We start from the raw sequence: 21,097 nt of genomic DNA on the forward strand, positions 1-21,097 counted from the left end.
CACTTTTGCAGCTTTTTATTATATTGGCAAGGCATCTATTGGCACTGTTAACAGGAATAACATATGCTACAAGAATTTCCGTACTACTACATGTCTACTTGAGGTTAGACATACATTCTTAACAGAAATAAGATGCAAAAAGTAGTGGGAAAAATGTACCTTCCAAAACTAAGATAATATCATGAACCGAATCCATGCGGCGTTGAGTATGAGCTGTACAAAACAAGAGCAGATTTTATGACTTTGTGAAAGTGAAGCATTAGTGAGAAATGCAATTAACATGAGTCATGATTTTACCGTTTGCCTTGATCCAGTCTTGCAGGCACACTAGAGCTTCAACGGTTTCTGGGGTCATTCGACTTCGAAAATCTAATAGTACTCTTGGCCCAATATTGAATACAGATTCTGATGCAATAGTAGAAGCTGGAATAGCCAATATATCTCTTGCCATACGACTCAATGTAGGGTATTCAGCTGAGCTCATCTGCCACCATGCAAGGATATTGAAATGTTCATTTCGACGAATTGGTACCTTTGATAAATATGTTTCAAGCACTATGGAAGCCTCAGTTGTAGATTGAGCACTAAGGGTAACATGTTGGTCCCAACTTGCCAAAGGATCATGGTCGTTCACACCCATTTCAACATCACCTCCTTGTGACATGGGATCTGAACTGTTATCATTCAATTTGAGGTACTCTTTGAATAGAGCATGTAGAAGATTTTTTTACTTTATTAATCATTCCTATAGCATCGTACCTAAATTTTAGGTCAAATCAAAACTCAAGGTATTTCAACTTGAATTGGGGGTCTAAAATGTCAGGAATACGGAGATCCAACCATGATGCCTTGCAATACTTGTCAAACTTTTTCTTCATGTATTTGACCATAGAGTGCATCTCAAATTCTTCCTCAAAATGCTGATTCTCCAATGTTAACTTCACTTTCAGCAACTCATGAAGGTACAAGTTAGCAGTAGGGTACTTTGTGCCTGATATCACATTAGTGGTTTCATAGAATACCTTCAGCAACCCGCAAATGATATCGGCATTTTTCCATTCCTCAAATGACGGCTGGAAGGTGTAGTTCGGATCTTGAATGGCCAATGAATTGAACACTAGGCGAAACTCTTTTGCTGTAGCAAGCATGATGCATGTGGAGTTCCAACGCGTGCAAACATCAAGATAGGAATTCTTCCCACAAGATATGCCTAGCTGTGAAACGATTTCTTCAAAATTTTCCTTTCTTGCTGGAGAGCTCCGAATGTACTTCATAGTCTCATGAATCTTGCTTATCATTGGGCTAAGATAATCCAGTCCTGGTTGGCATATCAAGTTGATGACATGAGTAGTGCAGCGTTGCTGGAACAGCCTACCACCACAAAATAGCATCTTCTTATTTAGCAAATGGGTCTTTAGTAACTTCATCATTGCACCATTGTTGGATGCATTGTTAAGAGTCAGAGCAAATAATTTGTCTTCTATCTTCCACTCTCTTATGAACTTCACCATGGTATTCAACATTACAATGCCCGTGTGGAGGGACTCTATAGCTGTGAATTTCACTATTCTCTTTTGTGGCTGCCACTCCTCATCAACAAAATGAGCTGTAATGCAGATGTACCCCACCATTCGGTTAGAAGTCCACAGGTCCATAGTCAAAGAAATCTTGGATGTCGAGTTTTTAAACAATCCTTGCAGACATTGCTTCTCTTCCATAAATGCTTTCAAACAGTCATGCACTGTTTTTCTGCAAATCATCTTAAATCTTGGGTTTAGATTGGAGACAAACCTTCTGAAGCCATCATATTCCACAAGTGAGAAAGGCAACTCGTGCAACACAATCATCCTCATGAGCTTTTTGCGTGACACTGCCTGATTAAATGTCCAAAGCCCTAATGCAATTCTATCAGGGGTCATGATAGAGGCATTTAACTGGCCAGTAACTGTAAGAGCCTTCTTCCTTTCATTGCATCTCTTGAAGTGCTTGCGCAATGAACTTGTTCCATGCTTAGCTCAGCATATATATTCCTTGCACAATGTTTACACTCAGCTGCGACCACTACTCCATCAACACAGATAGGCTCATATTTCTTCCATACCTTGGACAGAAACTTTCGTCCTGGTTCAGAAAATGAGTCTATGTCAACATCAACCATCTGAAGTTCTTCTACTTCTTCTACCTCATCATCGTCGTCTTCCTCTTCCTCTTCGTTGTCTTCCTCTTCCTCTTCTTCTAGTTCATAGTTGGCGTCTTCTTCATCGTCATTGTCATCATCAAACATTTCAGTGTCATGGGAAGGTCCTAATGAGAAAAGGGCATAAAGAGTTAAGGTGATAGCAACAATGATCATAATAGCAGCTACAACATGCAGTGATCTGAAGCAATAATGATAATTGAGTACTCATAATAATTTTTTCAGAGCAATGCTACTAGGGAAGCAACAATTTTTGCAGATATACAATACAATATAAGATACTGTATTGTCAGACAATACTACTGGCAGATAAATCAGCAAACAATGCACAACTAAAATCTTGACATAGGTGAATCAAGGACCAATAGTAGGCAATTAAAGTAAAAAATGCTCACCGCTGCTAAAAGCTCTGCAAATATTTACAATTGAAGGAGACAACACTGTTGGTGGAACCCTCATCCTTGGTTCGTCAAGCATGAACAATAAGCTACCCCCTTGGTACACTTCATGAGCCCCTTCTTCCTCTTCCATATTTCCAAACTGTTAAAAATATTAATAGTTAGGATACAATTTATTAGCTTAGTGAGTATAGAAATATGCATTAATCAGCATCACAATATCTTAGACAAATAATAGGATTAAGACAGGTAATAGAACCCGAATGCAGGTCCACCTGCAGGTTTGCTAAAAAAAAAGCTACTGAAAGCCAAGACAAAAGTCAATTAACATCACCTCACCAGCCAATAAACATTGTGTTAAATTATGCAGGTCTGCAACTCTGCATACTACTTGTAAACAACATCTTTCAGTAGTGCATACTAGCTAATTCACTACGATCACAGAATGGCTATAATGATCATAGGAAGTAGCACAGGCTCACTGACACTGTATAACGAGCAATCGGATCACAAAGGACTGCAACAATTAGAACTCCTATATCCAGTATAGGCTCTGTTGGACCTTAGCCTTCACATATCCACGAAATCAGTAAAAGAACAGCTCATATACTAGTCCATTTGTTTGGCTTGACCAAGGAAGGAAGCAGGGAGCAGATTCTGCCGCACCTTCTCTTCTTCCACCAGTGTCGTTGTAGTATTTGTAGCTAGCTAAATCACATATAGAAATCGTAGGACAAAACCTAGGACAACCATCGGAGGGGAAAAAACAGAGACGGAAGAAGCTAACCTGACGGGAGAGCCGCTGCAGGGGACCGCGGCGCGCGGAGTTGTCGCCGCAGCTAGCTCGCTCGCTCGCCTCCACGCCTGTCTCTTGCGTCATGTGCACATGGAACTGGCTGGCTATTTTGGGTCGACCCATCTTACCCATTGGGTTAGTAGTCTCCGGCTTCTATGGACCCTTCTCTGATTTGAGGCCGGCCCATGTGGCCCATTGGCCTTGCTCTCGTGGATCGAGCCAACTACCCAATGGGTCGACCCGGTTTGCTCCCAAGTTGAGATTTGGTGGACTCCACTACTTCCAATTCTCAAATACTGACATTTTGATATACATTTGGTCACCACATTTTGGTTTCAACCATCAATATTTCTTTCAGTATTTCAAATTAACTTTTGAAAATCATATGGATAGATTTGTCTTCAACGATATTTTTCAAAGCTTTACGCATTTGATATATTTTAATGTGTTTAATACTATTCATTCATGGTAATAAAAAACAGTATTTTGTTAACCATGTGTCACTGCTAATTATTATTTGAAGACAAGAGGAGGTATAATCTTAGTTAGCAACAGTGATTTTATTACATTACCTTGCCACTAGGAAAAGATAACACCCGACACCTCTAAGCTATGCATCTAGGTTACCCATATCTCACATTACGGAATGATAACCCAAGTACCCACAGTACATGCTTTACATTACCTATCTTTGGCATTATGTAAAAATATCCTTAATAATTGCTTCTAAACTACCTATCCATTTACTACAAGGCAGCTCGATGTGTTGCTATCTTGTATTGCTTCATATGTTTTTTTACCTGAAAATAATTTTATGTTCAATTATGTGGTCAAGCTCTGAGGCTGAACTCAAAATAAAAGAAAATATTATACCAAGATATTAACACCATATCCAACCAACATTATGAATGTGAGATTAAAAAGAAAAACATTAGGCATGGTAAGATTCTTATTCAGCAAAGAAATAAAATTTACTAATTTAGCAAACTCGCTAATATATACCCACATCAGCCATCATGCTGATGTACTATCTCGCTGACAAAAAACAAAAATAAGAAGAAGGAGAAGGGGGGAATTTCTCATTACCCGGCGGGTGGTCAGGCGGTGGCAGTCCCAGCAGCCTTGCGCGGTAGCGCCATGGTTCTCCTTGGTCGTCCTTTCGCACATATCCATGACCATGAGCTGCCGCCTGCCGCAGAGCCGCGCCCAAAACATTGGTTTCTACGCAACTTTTATGGCAACTTTGCTTCTACAAGTAGGCAAAGCAAAGCAAAGGGAAGAAGGATGGAAGCACAGGGAGCGCAGGCAGGCAAGAGTAAAAGTGCCTAGGCTCCGTAGGCTTCGGTCAGTACCTCAGCTGCTCGACTCGCCTCTTCCAGTTGTTCATACTACTTCATACTGCTGCACACCCGTCTCATTGAAATTCTAGGCCTGTCTGCTAGTGCTAGCCACCACCGTAGTCCGTATCAATATTCATGCATGCATGGAAGCTAATGCTAGGAATTTTCCAGAGGCACAAGATCTTTCTGCTCAGAGCTTGTGAATCTCTCTGCAATTCTTTCAAGAGGACTCTTGTGTTCAAAAGAAGAAGAAAAACTGGCAAGCTGCCGACAGCTACAGTACTCCTTAGTACCACTAGCTTGTTCCCCTCTGTTTGTGCCCTTTCCATCGCCACCAGTTACGACAAAAACAACATATGCGCCCCTGTACATTTTCCCGTGACTTTACCTGCGAAGTTCAATCCCCTCCACATTCTGATAGCGCAAGGGACAGCGCGCAAAACTTCAGCGCCTTTTGTTTGCATCCAAGTAGACTTTTGCGTCGAGAGGAGACGAAAGCTCCCGTGTCCCTGAACACAAACACACGGCAAAGCAACGGTCCAGGTCTGGAAAACATTTAAACCCCGTTTGTTCCGTTGCGAGTCCTGCCTCTCCTGCAGGGTGAAACGGGGACACCGATTATTCTCCTTCCATTTTTTTTACTTACCCTGAGGCCTGAATGAGGTTTTACTCCGGTGGACGGATTGATTTGACGTGTGAGTGACCGACGTCCCCATGCATCACTGAAGCCAGGTCTAATCGTCTACGCGAGCCGATTTGAGTTGTTGGCAGCTTACTGCTCCCAAGAATGGAGCTTGGTCCGACCTAGGCTCCTAGCCTTGTTTAGCACTGGCACTGGCAGGTGGCAAGTAGTAGCTAGCTAGCCCGCGGCGCTGCGGATATGGATGCCGGCCGGCTTACGTGATCTGAGCTAGATCACTCGACAGTCCATCACTGGCATATCCATCATGCATGCATAAACACACATGGCACATCCAGATTATTGCTAGATTAGCCAGTGCGAACGATATAGAGAAAGAGAGAAAATAGAGGTGTAGGCAGTTAAAGTGGTGGAGCCGGCATACGCGTACATCATTGATTGGTCACCACGGGGCCGTACGTGTACCGGCACGCGATGATACTTCTACAGTTCCAGTACGTATATGTGTCTGCAGAACATGGACCATACAGCACTGCAGCAGTGGCCACACGCACTCTCATCGTGTCGCACCGGATCTCATTAACACTAACTGGAGGCTTCTTTAGAGTGCTTCCAGGTTAACTTATAAAAAAACTCTTTTTTAGAATTATACTTAAAAATCAGAAATATCTAGCTAGTGATCAATTCGGTAGATTCAGAGATCGTCATTTGATTTACTCTCTGTTCCTATGAAGTATCAATCCCTACCATTAAGAGAATAGTTTAAAGTAGGTAGCCACTTAAATCTATATCCAAGTAAACCACTTCTGTTGTTATGAAAATAATCAGGATAATCCCCTAAGACCTCATATCTAAATTATCTGAGCTCACCGTTCTCATTATGAAAGATAATCTAAAATAGCCTTCTAATCTTCATCCAAATTACCTAACTATACAATTGTGGAAAACAAAAAATATCCCTCTAATTTTTTAGATTATCTAGGCAAACATGGTGACTTTAATCACTTAATAATAGGTATTGAATAAAGAATAATAGAATTGGATGGCATATTATAGTCGCAAGTTGCAACTTCATTTAGGGCGTGTTTGGGACTGTTTCACTCCCTATTTTTCAACTCCGCTCCATTTCATACTTGCCAAACACTCCCAACTCCAGCACCTCTACTCCTAAAAAAATATGGAGTTGGGGCAAAACTCCACCAATTTGGTGGAGCAACAAAACAGGTACTCCACAGATTTCTCAGACCAAAATCCTCATGGAGTTGGGTGAAAATTACCCACCAATACCACTGGTTACACAAAAACGGTTCGATTTGTTTTGTTGTGTCCTTCTCTTCCATGACCCTCACGAGCGAACGAGCCCTCTCTTCTCCCACCGTGCGTCCTGCCTCTCTTCTCCATCCACGGTGTGGAACCCTAGCCGCCGGCCATGGATGACCATCTGGAGCTCTCCGACGACCTCGAAACCCAAGAAATGGAGAGATCCGTCGACCCTCTAGCCGATACGCCTGTTATTGCGGAGGAAATCGAGCAGGAAGAAGCGGATTTGGGAGAAGCAGTGGATGTGGCGGCGAGGCCGGCCGTCCCGCGCGTGGGGCTCTCCTGCGTCGGGCGCGGGGGCGGATCTGCCAGCCGCGGTGCCAACTCGTCGCAGGGGAGGACTGCTGTGGGCGGCGGGGCATGGGCGGATCCCAAACGCGGCAAGCCGACATGCGCGACGGGGCTTGGCCTGAGCTTCGAAGCCTGCGCGGCGGGGCTCGGGCACACGGCCGGCGGGGTGGGGCGTGGCCGCGGGCAGACGACCGGCGCGGTGGGGCTTGGCCAGAGCTTCCCAGCTAGCGCGGCGACGGTCGGCCGCGGCCAGCCGGCCAGCGCGGCAGGGCTCGGCCGTGGCTTCCCAGGCGGCGCGCAGGGGCGTGGCCATGGCCTTCCAGCTAGCGCAGCAGGCCGCGGCAGCCCGTGGCAGTCCACTGCAGGGCGCGGCCAGAGCCATGGCAATGGTGACGGCGGGAGTTCTGCTCCGTTGGCTGCTGTCCAGGGAGCTCGACGTGCACCAGCTCCTAAGGTATGCGTTATGCGATGTTTTATGTTGCTCAAATGTGTTATACGATGGTATGTGATGCTTTGTGTTGCTGTTGCTCGGATGTGAACTACATGAAATGATTGTTGATTCATGTTGATTGTTAAAGTATGGTATGCTTGAATTTTTTGGTATGGTTAGGGAGATTCCATGGAGTGGACAGATGGGTATCTCCGCATAGTGTGTGATTTGATGGCTGAACAAGTAAGAAAGGGAAATAGACCAAATACCCATCTAAACACTCTAGGTTACAATGAGGTATCGGATAGGTTCTTTCAAGTGATCGGTATTGAGTTGACGAAGACACAAATAAAGAACAAGTGGGATAAGTTAAAGATAGACTGGACTATTTAGCAGAAGTTGATGAGATTGCAAACAGGGACAGGTTGGGATAGTGGTAAAGGGGTCATTGTCATGGACAATGAATGGTGGAGAAAGACCAAAAATGTTAGTTCTTATGATTTTGAGAGGCATCTTTGTGTTCTTCACATCTTATCTATGTCGTAATCGAAAGTAATGGTGTTGTACAGGACATTCCTGGGTGTGGAAAATTCAAGAAGAAGCTACTTCAGTGTGAGGAACAACTAAGAGAGATGTTTGGCGATATCTCTAGTGATGAAACAGATCATTGGAATCCTATGAGCAGCAACCCTATTGTGCCAGAAAAGAATGTGGAGCCTTTCACTGTTGATGGGATTAATGATGTGCCTAACGAGGAAGATCATGAAGATATCATTCATGATTGGGCATATCAAGAGGAAGAGGAGGAAGTCAAAGTCCAGTACAGCTCTTATTATTTAAGAAAAAATTTCAACAATAGCTGAGTGAGCCGCGTCTTTCACATCAAGGAAGGAGGCTGAAGTTTCAATTAAGGAAGTGATGCAACATGTGTTGGAGTGTGGGGCTGATTATGGTAGCAATGAGCATGACATTGCTACACGATTGTTTGTCAAAAAGGATCAAAGAGAAATATTTTTGACCCTTCCAACTACTAAAATTAGGTTCGATTGGCTTACCAGGCGGTACAATGATAAGTATGGGAGTGTCTAAGTGTTTGATGTATCCTTGAACATTGATGATTGTACTCTTTTCTTGTTTGTTTTCATGACATTATTTATGTTAGTTTGATGTATTTTAGTTTGAATTCATGTTGTCTACTTGCAGATTTGTGAGAGTGATAGTGATAGTTCTGATGATGATAGTCAGGAGTTTTGGGAAATTGTATTGGGTGGTGTTAAAATTGCTGAACAATACTTTTCATTATACCTTGACAAGAATCCTCCAAGGATAGCAAATACCGGTGGTATGAGATGGTTGCTAGAAACATTGAGGACACCGGGTGAATATCAAAATGAACTTCGTATGAGCACAGAAATATTTATGGACCTTCATAATTTGTTAGTTTCAAGGTACGGGCTCCAACCATTCATGCACATGAACACTTATGAGGCTCTTGCAATATTTCTATTCATTTGTGCGGGAAATGAGTCTAATAGAAAAACTCAAAACTGTTTCAATGATTCGGGTGAAACAATTCATAGAAAGTTTGATGAGGTTCTTGAAGCCTTGATGCTTATGGCTGAAAATTTCATTGTTCCAAAAGATGCCAACTTTCCAACGGTTCATAAGAGAATCCGGGATGATAAACGAGCATACCCTCACTTTAAGGATTGCATTGGTGCTCTTGATGGCACACATATTAGAGTAGCTCTCCATCCAAATGAGCAAGTGAGATATATTGGAAAATCAGGGATTCCAACAGCAAATGTTCTTGCTATTTGTGACTTTGACTTGAGATTCACTTATGTATCTGTTGGTCAAGTGGGATCGAAGCATGATACAAGTGTTTTGTATGATGTAATGCATGTGACCACGACTTCTTCCCGCACCCTCCCAAAGGTATGAAGTGGTTACTATAAAAGTGGTTACTATAGTATCTATCTAATTATATCATTGTTTCTAGTTAAATATTATGTTGTTGATGCGGGTTATCCTAATCGCATTGGATACTTGGCACCATACAAGGGTGAGAGATGTTATTTGCCGGAATGGCATAGAGGTATAGAGCCAAATACTCTTAAGGAAAAGTTTAATCGCATTCACGCACGTGTACGTAATTCTATTGAGGGGTCATTTGGAGTATGGAAAATGAAGTGTCACATTCTTTACAAAATGGCGATTTATCCTATAAGGAAGCAAAAAAAGATAACTGTAGGAACTATGGTGGTTAATAATTTTATTCGTGAGCACAATAGTGGTGATTTGGATTTTGACCGTGTGGAGCGTGATGATGATTATGAGCCTACAATTCCGGGAAGATACAACAAGTATGTGGCGCCATCCGATGGATCAACTTCAATGCCTAATGCACCTACTATGGATAATTTTCATGATGAGTTAGCGACGGCTATTTGTATGAATTGGACCTAGTCATGTAATAGAAGTGATTTTATCATTTGAAATATTTATGTAATGGTACTTGGATTTTAATTATTATTCATGAACATCGAACTATTGTAATGGTATTTGAATTTTAATTATTATTAATGTACGTCGGACTATTGTAATGATATTTGAATTTTAATTATTATTCATGTGCATCGGACTATTGTAATACTACTTGGTTAATCACAACACTGTAATCAAGTAAAGTAAAGGGTACTAGAGTCATTTTACATCAAAATCTTAATTTTCTGGAGCTAGAGTTGGTTTGCGAGCCAAACACTTGGAGCTGCTCTGAAAACTTTGCAGTGGAGGTACTCCATAGTGGAGTTGGTGGAGCAGAGGGAGCAGAGCAGTCCCAAAGAGCAGTCCCATGCATGCCCTTACTTTCGAAGGGGATTCTCGCAGAACTCCGAATCCAGCCGCTCTGCGCTGCAACCGTATACTTCATTTACTGTTTGAAGAGGATCCGCCTATATAGCCGCTGGCCGCGTGCATATAAATACAGATACGGAACGAAAACACGTACGTACTGACGGGTAAAGCAGGTATTCCGTACGTACAATGTATACCACAGTCCACGCGCAAGCTGTTGAAGGAGTAGTTGTTGTCGTATATTCTACGAGCGTACGCGTACCACCCCGCGTATCGGTAGCCACCAGACCAGACGTCCAAAAGAACAGTGGTATTTTTTTCTTTTCCTTTTTGCAACTGGACTGTTTTTTTTTTGAAAACTGGCAACTGGACTCTGCTGCTCGATCGAATCCATGTGATCGGAGAGTACGCTCTGACCCTGCGTGGTGCGCGCAGAGCGCTAAGCGCATCCGCATCAATCGCGTGGCCTGGCGACCGGCGATGGCATGTGCATGCATGCATGGACGCCGCGTAGGCTGCCGTGGCGGGTGTACTGCGGCGACGGGGCTGGTAGGCTGCGCGCCTGTGCGTGGCCAAACCAGGAAAAAGGAGGCGAGTGATGGGAGGGGAGCTGCCACCAAGGCGACCGGCGTACCTTGCCTCGCCTAGCAGAAGCCAGCAGCCGCAGCAGTGGATGCGGATGGACTAGTCGAGCGGTCGCGCAGAGGGAGCCTAGCACTAGCCTCAGCATCAGCAGCAGCCTAGTAGGGCTATGGCTAGTTCTAGATTAGCAGCGTGAGTGACACGATTCGGCAAGAGAGATCCGGCGCCCAGAGATTCCGTGGCCGTCTTCTTGCGCGTACGCGCCTGCGCTGTTGCGAGTAGACAGTAGTTTTAGCAAGCATCCCCTCCCCGTCCATCATCTGAGCCGACTGAGCGTCTGTCCATGTCGCTGTCGCCGGTGATGGAGTCAAAGGCTGGGTTGGCATGGCATGGCAATGGCATGGCCTGGCTGGAGAGGGAGAGCCGGGGACCTGGCCGTGGCTGGGGCTGGGGGTAGGGTAGGGGTATTTCGCTGCTGGGCGCAGCGACGTGGGCTGGGCAGGGCAGCGCAAAAGGACGTGGGTGGCATGTTTGGCCGGAGCCCGGAGGGACGGGGCTTTGTTCTCAGGTGTTCAAATGGTGGCCTGGCCTGGATGGGTTTGTTCAGTTCACTGTGGGCGTTGTGCTGTGGCTCGGCTAGGTTGGACCTCTGAGATGGCTGGACCAGTGCATCCTTTTTGTCCCCTTCCATTTGTTCACTTGCCACCGCACTGTTGCTTTCCTTTTGAAATCCACTTCCACTCCCACTTCCAGTGCTGCTGCTGCTTTGGCCTTCCTGTTTGGAATGTGGATAGCGGACTCCGATTATAGCTGTTAGAGTTTCAGCATTGTGGTGTGGATGGATAATGCAGAGAAATCGGATACTGAGACATCTCTACTGGACTGGTAGATTACGTTGGAGAGAGCAGAGGGAGATTGGTGTTTGACTTGTCTCTACTCTCCAAAGAGCGACAAGACAGAGGGAGGGGATGCATGGCTGCTACTGCTAGCTAGGATTGACCCCGAGGCACCATAACTGCTGACGCGCTGCGAGATACGATACGCGTCGCAGGCAGGCCATTACTGGGAGGAAGGAATCTGCCGTCTTCTCAATCGTAAAGAAGCCTTTGCTTTCCCAGGATTCTTCCCAAATTAAAACAGCATCCACCTCCATGTGACCATGGCCATGGTATACATGAACGAGACTCCCCCACCTCTCTCTCTCTCTCTCTACACACACACACAATCTCTTGTGCAGACCCATTAAAATCCTGATGGCCGTATCTCGCGAGCGTAGTAGGGTCACACATTCACACCATCGTCGTTCGACCGGCGTCCGTGCTGCGTTAACCCGCGACAGGCCCAACGAGATGATGATTTAGACAGCCTCTCTCTCCATGTACCTACCCATCAGCGTAGCAGACAGGAAGCCATGCGCCCATGCCCATACAGGAGGGGAGCGAACGAACCGGCAAACTGCACCCAAGACGGCAACCGCCCGTCCAGCTTATAAACCTACGCCCCTCTCGTCTTTTGAGGGCGGAGGAGAGAGCGAGAGAGGAAGAAGAGACACGGTTCAGCCCGCCGCGAGGAGCGCCACACACCTCGTGCTCGCTCGCTCGCAACGCGTCTTCTGCTGAGAGGGAGCGACCGCCTGCTGCTTGCCGGTGCGGCAGCTCTGGCCGGGCTTACGACGTTGGTCAGAGAGGTGCCGGGCGGGAGGAGGAGGGAGCAAAAGCGGAAGTTTGGTTCTTTCTCTAGCACCTGCCTGCCGCGCGCGCTGCTCCCTTTCTCGGCCCTAGTGCGCTCCACCATCTTGCTGGCGATCGAAGAGATGGGCGGCGGCGGCGGCGTCAAGAATGGCGCCGTGAGGCAGTACATCCGGTCCAAGGAGCCCAGGATGAGGTGGACCGCCGACCTCCACCGCAGCTTCGTGCGAGCCATAGAGTGCCTCGGCGGCGAAGACAGTGAGTTCCATCCCCTCTTCCCTTCCGCTTCCCCTCCTTGCTTCCCTCCCATGTTGTGTTCATGGTGTCAACTCGCTTTACATTCTCGTGTTCGATAGCCTCTCTCTTTCTTCTTCTCGAGCTAGTTTGCTACATGTTTTTTTCTCGCTAGTATCATTCTTTTCTTCTCCATTGATGATGCTAGCTGTAGATTATCTTACGCCGTCTTATTTGATTCTAGGACTACTTGCTGTGCTTCTTCCTCCTCGCTCCTCTTTAGCCCTCAGTTGTTTGATGCATGCTTATGTAGTAATAGTGTCCCCGAGAGATTCAGATGAATTTTCTCGGTGCCATGAAGTGCTTCTTGTCTTTTATGTTCTAATGTTGGTTGTGTTCTTCTGCCTTTCTGCTATTCTCAGTAGTGCTTTGAAGTTTGAACTGCCTAGCTAATTCTCAGTGGTGTGAAACTGTGAATTGCAGAGGCTACGCCGAAGCTCATTCTCCAGTTCATGGGCGCCAAGGGGCTTACCATATCTCATGTCAAGAGCCATCTCCAGGTGAGCTAACTTCTCTTCTCCATCCTTTCACGCCTGCAGGCCATGCCGTATGCAAATGCAAAGCTTTTGATTCCTCCATTCGCCCTTCTGATGAACAGATGTACAGAGCTGCGAGGCTTGGCGCAGCAAGAAGAGGTGAGAGATGAAACAAACCCACTGCTTCTCCATCCCTCCCAGCTCCCAAGTCATTTCTTTTTCCTTTGTTTTTTTCTCTTGGTCGTATTTTTAATTGGTTTACATGTCAACGCTGTGGGTGTAGCTTACCTGCATTGTTTATTCAATATTCAGGAGCAAAGCACACGTCTACAACAGTAAACTGAACATTCCAAATTATTTAAATATATAGTTTTTAACAAGTACTCCTATCACATTGCCTTGTGGTTTGTGTGACTCTTCTCTAAGCTCACTGTCCCACATGCTCACTGCACTTGCCAACTACTCCTAGCAACCCCAGATTCCTTTCTCATGAGTACCTTCATCATGCAAAGTAAACCCTCTATTTGGAAAGCTAAATATAAAATTAATAATAGTAATAATAATCGCGCACTTTCTATAGATTTTGCTAATGGAAAGCCAAACACCTTTCTTTCATGGCACCATCACTCCATCAGGGATGCAAGCATCCCAGCTGCAAAGGAGGCACTCATGTGCCGGTGATGAGCAAGGCCCCAAGGAGTTCCTGTGCCCACCTCTGAAAAGGTTTGCCCTGCAACGCCTTTCCCCCTCCATCTTTGCAACGTGTTTTCAAGTTAAAGACAAGCTTTTCCAAGGCCTAATCTTGACGCAAGGAACTAAAGCGCCTTTTCCCATGGCGTCTGTCCGTTTGCTCTTTTTACATGGGGGTCGTCTTTGGATGGATGAACAGGTCCAGGATGGGGACGGCAGCCGTATACGAGAGCTTGCAGGGAAGCCATGGAATCAGTGAGGCGAGGACTGCAGCTGCTGGGAGCCTGCACTGCGTCGATGATTACATGCAAGCCATGGCGATGCGCAGGAGAATAAAGGAGGAGGGCCTGAGATGGCAGAGGAGGGATGCTGCTGCTCCTGCTGCTGCGGCTTCCAACCTCCAAGCCGTGGGATGTTTGGTGCAAGAATCTGACCGCTTTAAGGTACATCAGCTAAAAAAGTAAAAGATGGTAGAAAAGATATCGTCAAAAGGTTTATCAAAAGAAGATGAATCTTTCCTTGTCTTAACTGCTCGCTTTCACACTACCATCCTTATCTGCACATTACATCCCATTTTGCATTTTTGTTTATTTATTTTGTGGCAGAATTTTTGCACAAAAGTTGCTTTCCTGTGAGCCCCACTTCTTATCCTTGAGTATTGGTCAACCTGCCAATCAGATAGTACTAAGTAATCTGCCCACATGTCTAACACGTACGTATTCATATTAGTCGTGTGAGGGGGCTGGGGTTCAGAGTTCAGACCTTATCCTTGATCGACCAGTGCAGATGCAACCACATCCCAGATCCTCCTGCAGGAACAGGATTGCTGTATCTCTGGCGCATGTTTTCGTAGAAGATACACAACATTTATAGGATTGTCGGTACATGTATCAACTGCGGTATCTGGCTACGTGTACAGAGTACATAAGCCAATAGGCCCGTGAATACCCGTATCTTCAGGACATACAAGCACCGGCATGGCAAGAACACTGCCAAAATCAGCTCTTGAAATCTATCTGTTAACTAGAAATGATAGCTAGCATTGGTTCAGGCATTTACTCCTCACGTTGCGGTAGCGGCATGTTGCAGTGGCTTCTGCAGCGTTCAGATCCAAGCCTTGCATTGCACCCTGTAGTTCTCATGATGATGCTAGTGCAGACAGAATTTACTCATTATAGCTTCTCTGAAGGCATGCTCTGACTGAAAATTTCTGAAAACTGCACGTCCTTTTGCTTCTATAGACATGAATAGCGTAGCTGTTGTACCCCGTTGCTAGTGCTGTTAAGTGCAGAGCGAATACGAAAACTCCAAATAGTGTAAAAGTTATACAGTTACTGCAGAAGTACTTGTTTCTTTTGTCCCATACTTTCCATCAGTGTAGCAAATCACTCTTTCTAACTATATATAAATTCGTTGGGCTTTAGCAGATAAGCAGACCAGAAGCAAACCATCTTGGTCTTGCGCTGAATCAGCAGCAGGGCTCCATAGAGGATGGAAACGGATGCTCCCTCTTCAGCAGCTTCAGCATTGCAGCAAAGGGCGAGCCACCTGAGCAATGCTCTCTGTCACTGTCCCTCGGTCTGGACCCAAACTCCGCCCGCGCCATGGCCGCCTCCTCGCCGAGCGAGAGCAGCTGCATCCTCACGGCCTCGCCGGCGAGGAGGAGCTCCGGTGACTGCTCCGGCCATTCAGACTACTTTGTCTTCCCGGGTTTAAGCTTGGAGCTTTCCCTGTCAATGCGTGGATAGAAAACTGCTCCAGCTCCGGATTTTGTACATCGATCGGCCGGGTGCCCCGTTTGTGCTCGCCGGCGTTTCTTTAAGATGTTCCTGGCAGCATGGCCGTGTTAGAAAGTTGTAGCTAAGGCCAAGTTGGTAGTAGGACGATGACCTTAGAATCATAGCATGTTACTTCTAGCTAGTATGTGTAAGTGGCAAAGTCACCGGGCTCCTTTCAGATTCAGAGTACAATTGTCATACTGTTGCTTTCAGCTTCAGGCTTGAGCACCAGAGAACAGGAAAAAGCGAGATTCTTGCCCCAGCCATCTTTTCCTTTACCTCCTTTTGTTTGATCATGTCAAAGATGGCTTTCTAGGGGTAGGGATCAAGAAATTGGCAACATCAAGCTTTTTGTGAGATCATGTTCGAGCCAACAATGTTTACAAACTAGAAAGAGTGTACCCTTTTTATTCCATTCCATGTAGTAGAAGTCAGAAAAGCAATGTAGGAGTACTGGTAGAGTACTGCTGTTCATAATGTTGCTCCTATATGCTTGCTACTGCTGACATCGACAGCTCCTGCAGCGGCAAAGAATATCCTGAACTGAGGAGATTCTCTTTTCCCAAAAATCGCTACTGCATCCAAAGAATATATGGCCTAGGCGATGCCATTTGGATGCAAGAGCAAGCCTCCTCGGTGAGGTACAGACAGAGCATGCAGCATGCTCCCGTGCAAGCAGGTCTCCATCTGAAATGCCATTATCACTCCTAGGATAAGCACATGCTGAGGCAATAGGGACGAGACCAATGGTGAACACATAGGATGCTTCAGGAATCGGGAGAACATCTGTTTTTTTTGGGGGGGCCTCTGAAAGTTTTTTGCAAGTTCAGAGCCAGGAGAACAGCCAACAACCAGAGCACCTAGCTCCAGCAGCATGATTGCGGGCGAAGCGGTCAAGGCAATGTACCTCAGCGCGCGCCCACTGCGTGAGTCTGAGCAGCCGCGCGTGTGCAGTATGAGTGGAGGGAAAGGTGCTCCAAAAGGGGCCAAGCCTCTGTCATGTGGACCACTGGTTTCCTGGTCAAAAGGGTAGACAAAATTGACCTATTGCCAACAAAAAAAAACATGAAATCAAAAAGAAGTACTGCATAGGAATCTCATAAAGCTTTGCAATACAAGGACAGAATTTTGTGAAAGCAAGAAAACCTCCAACAAGAATGTGCGAAAATTGTCAATTTTGCTGCCCAAGTAGTACAAATATTACCATGATGAGCTCGGCAGGTCGCATGGCACGCAGACGGTTCACGGCGGGGGAGGAGCAGAGGCCATCGAGCACAGGCTGCTGCTGTGGCCCCTCCAGCATCAGCGGTTCAACATCATTGCCATGCTTCGTGAACTGGCCATTACACAGTGGCGGGAGAAAGTTGCGGGGGCACAGTGACCGGCGAGGCCATGATCAAACCCCACAAGCTTTCTGAGCTTTGACATTGAAGGGCACTGAAAAGGTGACGAGTGGTAGCTAAGCTCCAAGAACTGGAGCGGTTCTGGGCTTTCAGCTCTGACCTGGCCCGTGGTCATAGTGGATGGGCAATCGGACCTCGCTCCATTACATTAATCCTATCTTGATTAGGTACGTGTACGTCCTCTGCTAAAAAAGCTCAGAGTGGAAAAACTGCATTGCCCTTGCACAGTTGCAGTAAGCCCGTTGCTTCAGCACCGTGGAACCTCAGGCCAGTCTAAGCGTTGTGCAAACAGCAGATGCCAACTCCACTGACCAAACTTCCAGCAGCTCGATCTCAGCATAGCAGACTGGAAATTCAGAGCCCTGCAGTCAGTTTAGTTCAACACTGTGGCACGCATTTGCTGTTTGTCTTTTGTCCCATGGAGCTTTCTCGAGCCTGCAGTTTAGGTTCTCCAGTTTCTTGACCAAAGAGCAGTGGTTTTGCTCAGCTGTAACCGGCTGCATCTAACTCTGAAGCCTGGTGCGAGCTGACAGCACTTGCATGGTCGCTGTAGGCGAAGGCGAGAGACCATCCTCAGCGGCAGGCAGCAAAGGCGTTCTGAGATGGGTTGGCGGACCCGTCCATCCCACTCCCACGCCATCAGCCGTCTGCACAGGCACAGCAAGTCAGCAAGACCCGCGAGGGCAACGACTTTGTGCTGCCCGCTCTGAAGCAAGAGGCCCAGAACTGCTAGCTGCAGCTTGATGAGCAAAACTGTTGCAGAAACAAAACTACTGCAGCTTGGCCCCTGCACTCCGTCTGTCTCCTGCATTGAACTTGAGCCTAGCACAAGCGCAGCGCACAAAGAGCCGTGCAGCGTGCCCATTCACGTCTTCCACAGTTCCACTACATCTTTGCTTCAGATCAGATCAATTTTGCACAATCGAAAGCAACATCAGATGGTGTGCACAGCTGCACGTTTTCAGCAGCAGTATCACAAAGCAAAAGCTAGCATGCAGTAGCAGCTGAATAAAATCTAAATAAATATTCCGTTAATTAGGCGAAATGCCAACGATTTAAGCATTGACAGAAAGTAGGAAAAGTAGCTACAGTAGTAAACATTAGCACCAGATAAACAAAAGGGCACAGTATGCTTACCAGTATCTTTTCACAATTTAGCATTACACTTCATGGCGTTCATCACTACAGAAATGCTTTCCGTCCATCCAGATTTGAAAGTTAGAATTTGTTTTGAGATTGAGAATGATTGAAAGATTTTTAACTTGCTACAGGAAAATCCAGGGGGGGGGGGGGGTGGGCAACAGTTACATTCGGCGTTGTTTCATACTATCTCAGCATGGACAAAAGCATCAGAATCCAGGTAGTACCTAGCCAGAAAACATCATACCAGAACACCAAATCACAGAAATAATCAAATACCTTCCAATGGAAACGGGTTTTGCATAATGGGTGAAAGAGGGTGCAATATACCCCTCTTCTTGAAGAATAATCAAATCAAGCAACTACATTAACATCTAGAAGTATCAAATGTTCCCTACGTCAGCAAGCGGCAAGGGAACAAATCAAAGCTTCACAGAACACGTATCATCCAATTCAACAGTTAAACTTCTTTCTGAGATTCAGGCATATGTCATTTTAACTGCACATACATACGCACGACTAACATGAGGAACAGAAGCTGTCATATGGTTCAAAAATCTGAGGGAAAAAAAAGAACCAAGCATTTGGAAGATGCTAGGAATGACAAAGACCTGTAACAGTTACACTAAATATGCCTAAAGTTCTTCGAAATTCCAGCCATGCGTTACCTTGAACACGTATTGATATCTCTGAATCACAAATAAAACTAGAGTTGCCGAGGAAGAAAAAGTATCCTGGCAATTGATTTACTTAACAAGGAATAACAGGGGGGGTCCAATTCCTATAATGCATATGTTCTTGCAGTTCCAGGATATTCAAACACAGGCTAAAGCTATATTAAAAGCCACAATAATCTGAACATTTCACAATAACCACCGCACCGTACTTTAATATACTATACAATACAAATGCAAGAACTGTTAGTCCATAATTTGCAATATGTAGAGCATCACAGTATTCAGTTTTAATCTCAAAGCAAGAACTATTAATTTCAATACCAAATTGATATCCGTAAACCAACATTCTCACCAGCAGCAAATTCAGCACCTTTGCACTTAATAATATAATCATCAGCGATGAAGCTTGGAAATATGTAAAAATTCCATATGCAATAACTTAAGTAGCCTAATTACTAGTATTGGCAAATCACCTGATAAAACAAAGTACAGTAACACATACACCTATCTCACATTTGACTAAAAATCTAAAATTGCCCACTAAAGGTCTGCAAATTTTGCAGTAGGCGTTGCCGCAAACAAGAATAGCACGATGCAACTATCTCCATAACAACTTAACAAGAATAAAACTAGATTTGCTACAGCAATACCGCTTCAAGAAAAATGTCGTGGCAATTGATTTACAAAAGAATAATATAAGGCCAATAATGCATATTTTCTTGCAGTTTCAGGAAAGGTGCATAAACACAGTTTACAGTTATGCAGCATTAACAGGCACTGATCCAAATCTCACAGTATTATTATTTATTAAATACCGAACCATACCAACAACAATTCAAGTATTCATCATCCACAAAGCATTTCAAGGGAAGCCATAACTCGATTATAGATATATAAAGAGCATAAAGCATTCAACTTGAATCTTCAAGACCATTCCTAGTACGATCTTGATATCCATGGATCAACATACCCACCATTATCGAATTCAGGACAGAGATGGCACCCTAGGAATGTAGTCATCAGCAAAGCTTGGAAAATTGTACTAATTCCATGTGCATAATAATACCTTAACTAGCCTAATTTCTACTGCCGAACTCAACCCGGTACTGCCGGTAGGTCGAAAGTTACTAGCACGTCAGGCTTTCGGCCGGTTTATAACTTCAGATCAGGCACGTATCTCTCGAGAGCTTGAATCCACACGACGGCTGCGCCGGCCATCAGTCCCCCGATGACGCAACCGAAGACCGCGGACCGCGGCCCGGCCCCCGCGCGGTAGAGCAGGCCAGCCCCCAGCCCCCCGGCGATGGTGTTCTTCCAGTCGTCCGCGCCGCGCAGCCCGGCCGCTCCGCTCTCGACCCCCGCGAAGAGCAGCCCGATGATGCCGAGCCGGTTCCCGTACGTGCGGCCCACGGCGCCGCACTGGGTGAGCGCGCGGCTGGCGCGGAGCTTGGCGGTCTCGCCGCCCTCGGACTGCGCCGCGCCGCGGCGGAGCCCCACGGCCGCGCCCGACGCGCGGCCGGCGAGGTAGCCGCAGCCGGCGTAGAAGGTGAGGTTCTCGCCCCAGGTGTGGCCCTCGCGGCGCTCCTTGTCGAAGAGGAGCTCCGGCGAGGTCGGCAGGTCGTAGAGCTCGCCGAGCGAGGAGAGGTTGAGGCCCTCCGCCTGGCACGGCGTGTAGACGCGCCGGGAGCCGCCTTCAGACCGGTGCTCTTCGCCGTACGGGGGCTGGCCGGTGGCGTCGGCCATGTCGGCGAGGAAGGGCGGGTGGGGCCCGTGGGGTTTAGGGCTCTGCCGTTCCGCGGCGCCGGCGCGGCGGTTGTAGGCTTCGCGGATCGCGACGGGCAATGTGCAGTTGTGCTGGTGAGAAAAGTCCTCTCCCACGTCATTGATACGGGCTAGTGGGCTTTTATTGGGCCTTTTTTTGTACCAGGTGGCAGGTGCTCCTCCTCCTCCTCTTCTTCTCTGTTAGCGTTTCTGGCCCACTGGGCTTTCTGGCTTGCGATGTTCTTCTAGACGGTTTCGCATCTCGCGTCGCCATCAGTGAAAAATTACGACGTTGATGTGAAAAGGGAACATCTTCTTCTGAATTCTGATTGGAGGTCAG

At 46.3% G+C, this 21,097-nt stretch overlaps 2 protein-coding genes and 1 pseudogene across 3 annotated transcripts; 1 reads left to right on the plus strand and 2 right to left on the minus strand.

The window, feature by feature from the left end:
• Window positions 1–776: 776 nt before the first annotated feature.
• LOC112900811 lies at window positions 777–3,475 on the minus strand (annotated as a pseudogene).
• An 8,919-nt stretch (window positions 3,476–12,394) lies between these two features.
• LOC112901190 (putative Myb family transcription factor At1g14600) lies at window positions 12,395–16,108 on the plus strand. Of its 2 annotated transcripts, none has more exons than XM_025970043.1 (6): window positions 12,395–12,796; window positions 13,256–13,332; window positions 13,431–13,467; window positions 13,944–14,031; window positions 14,198–14,441; window positions 15,423–16,108. In XM_025970043.1, the coding sequence occupies exons 1-6, from the start codon at window positions 12,664–12,666 to the stop codon at window positions 15,744–15,746; spliced, it is 903 nt and encodes a 300-aa protein (XP_025825828.1). In that variant the 5' UTR covers window positions 12,395–12,663; the 3' UTR covers window positions 15,747–16,108. The 2 variants fall into 2 exon arrangements, with proteins under 2 accessions (XP_025825828.1, XP_025825829.1); XM_025970044.1 differs by having other exon boundaries at window positions 15,426–16,108.
• A 3,748-nt stretch (window positions 16,109–19,856) lies between these two features.
• Window positions 19,857–20,846, minus strand: LOC112901150 (mitochondrial import inner membrane translocase subunit TIM23-2-like). Its single transcript, XM_025969997.1, has one exon. It carries the CDS (start codon window positions 20,737–20,739, stop codon window positions 20,149–20,151), a length of 591 nt encoding a protein of 196 aa, XP_025825782.1. The 5' UTR covers window positions 20,740–20,846; the 3' UTR covers window positions 19,857–20,148.
• Window positions 20,847–21,097: the final 251 nt, after the last annotated feature.

This window comes from Panicum hallii, chromosome 7 (assembly GCF_002211085.1).
Source record: "Panicum hallii strain FIL2 chromosome 7, PHallii_v3.1, whole genome shotgun sequence".
NCBI classification, from domain to species: Eukaryota; Viridiplantae; Streptophyta; class Magnoliopsida; order Poales; family Poaceae; genus Panicum; species Panicum hallii.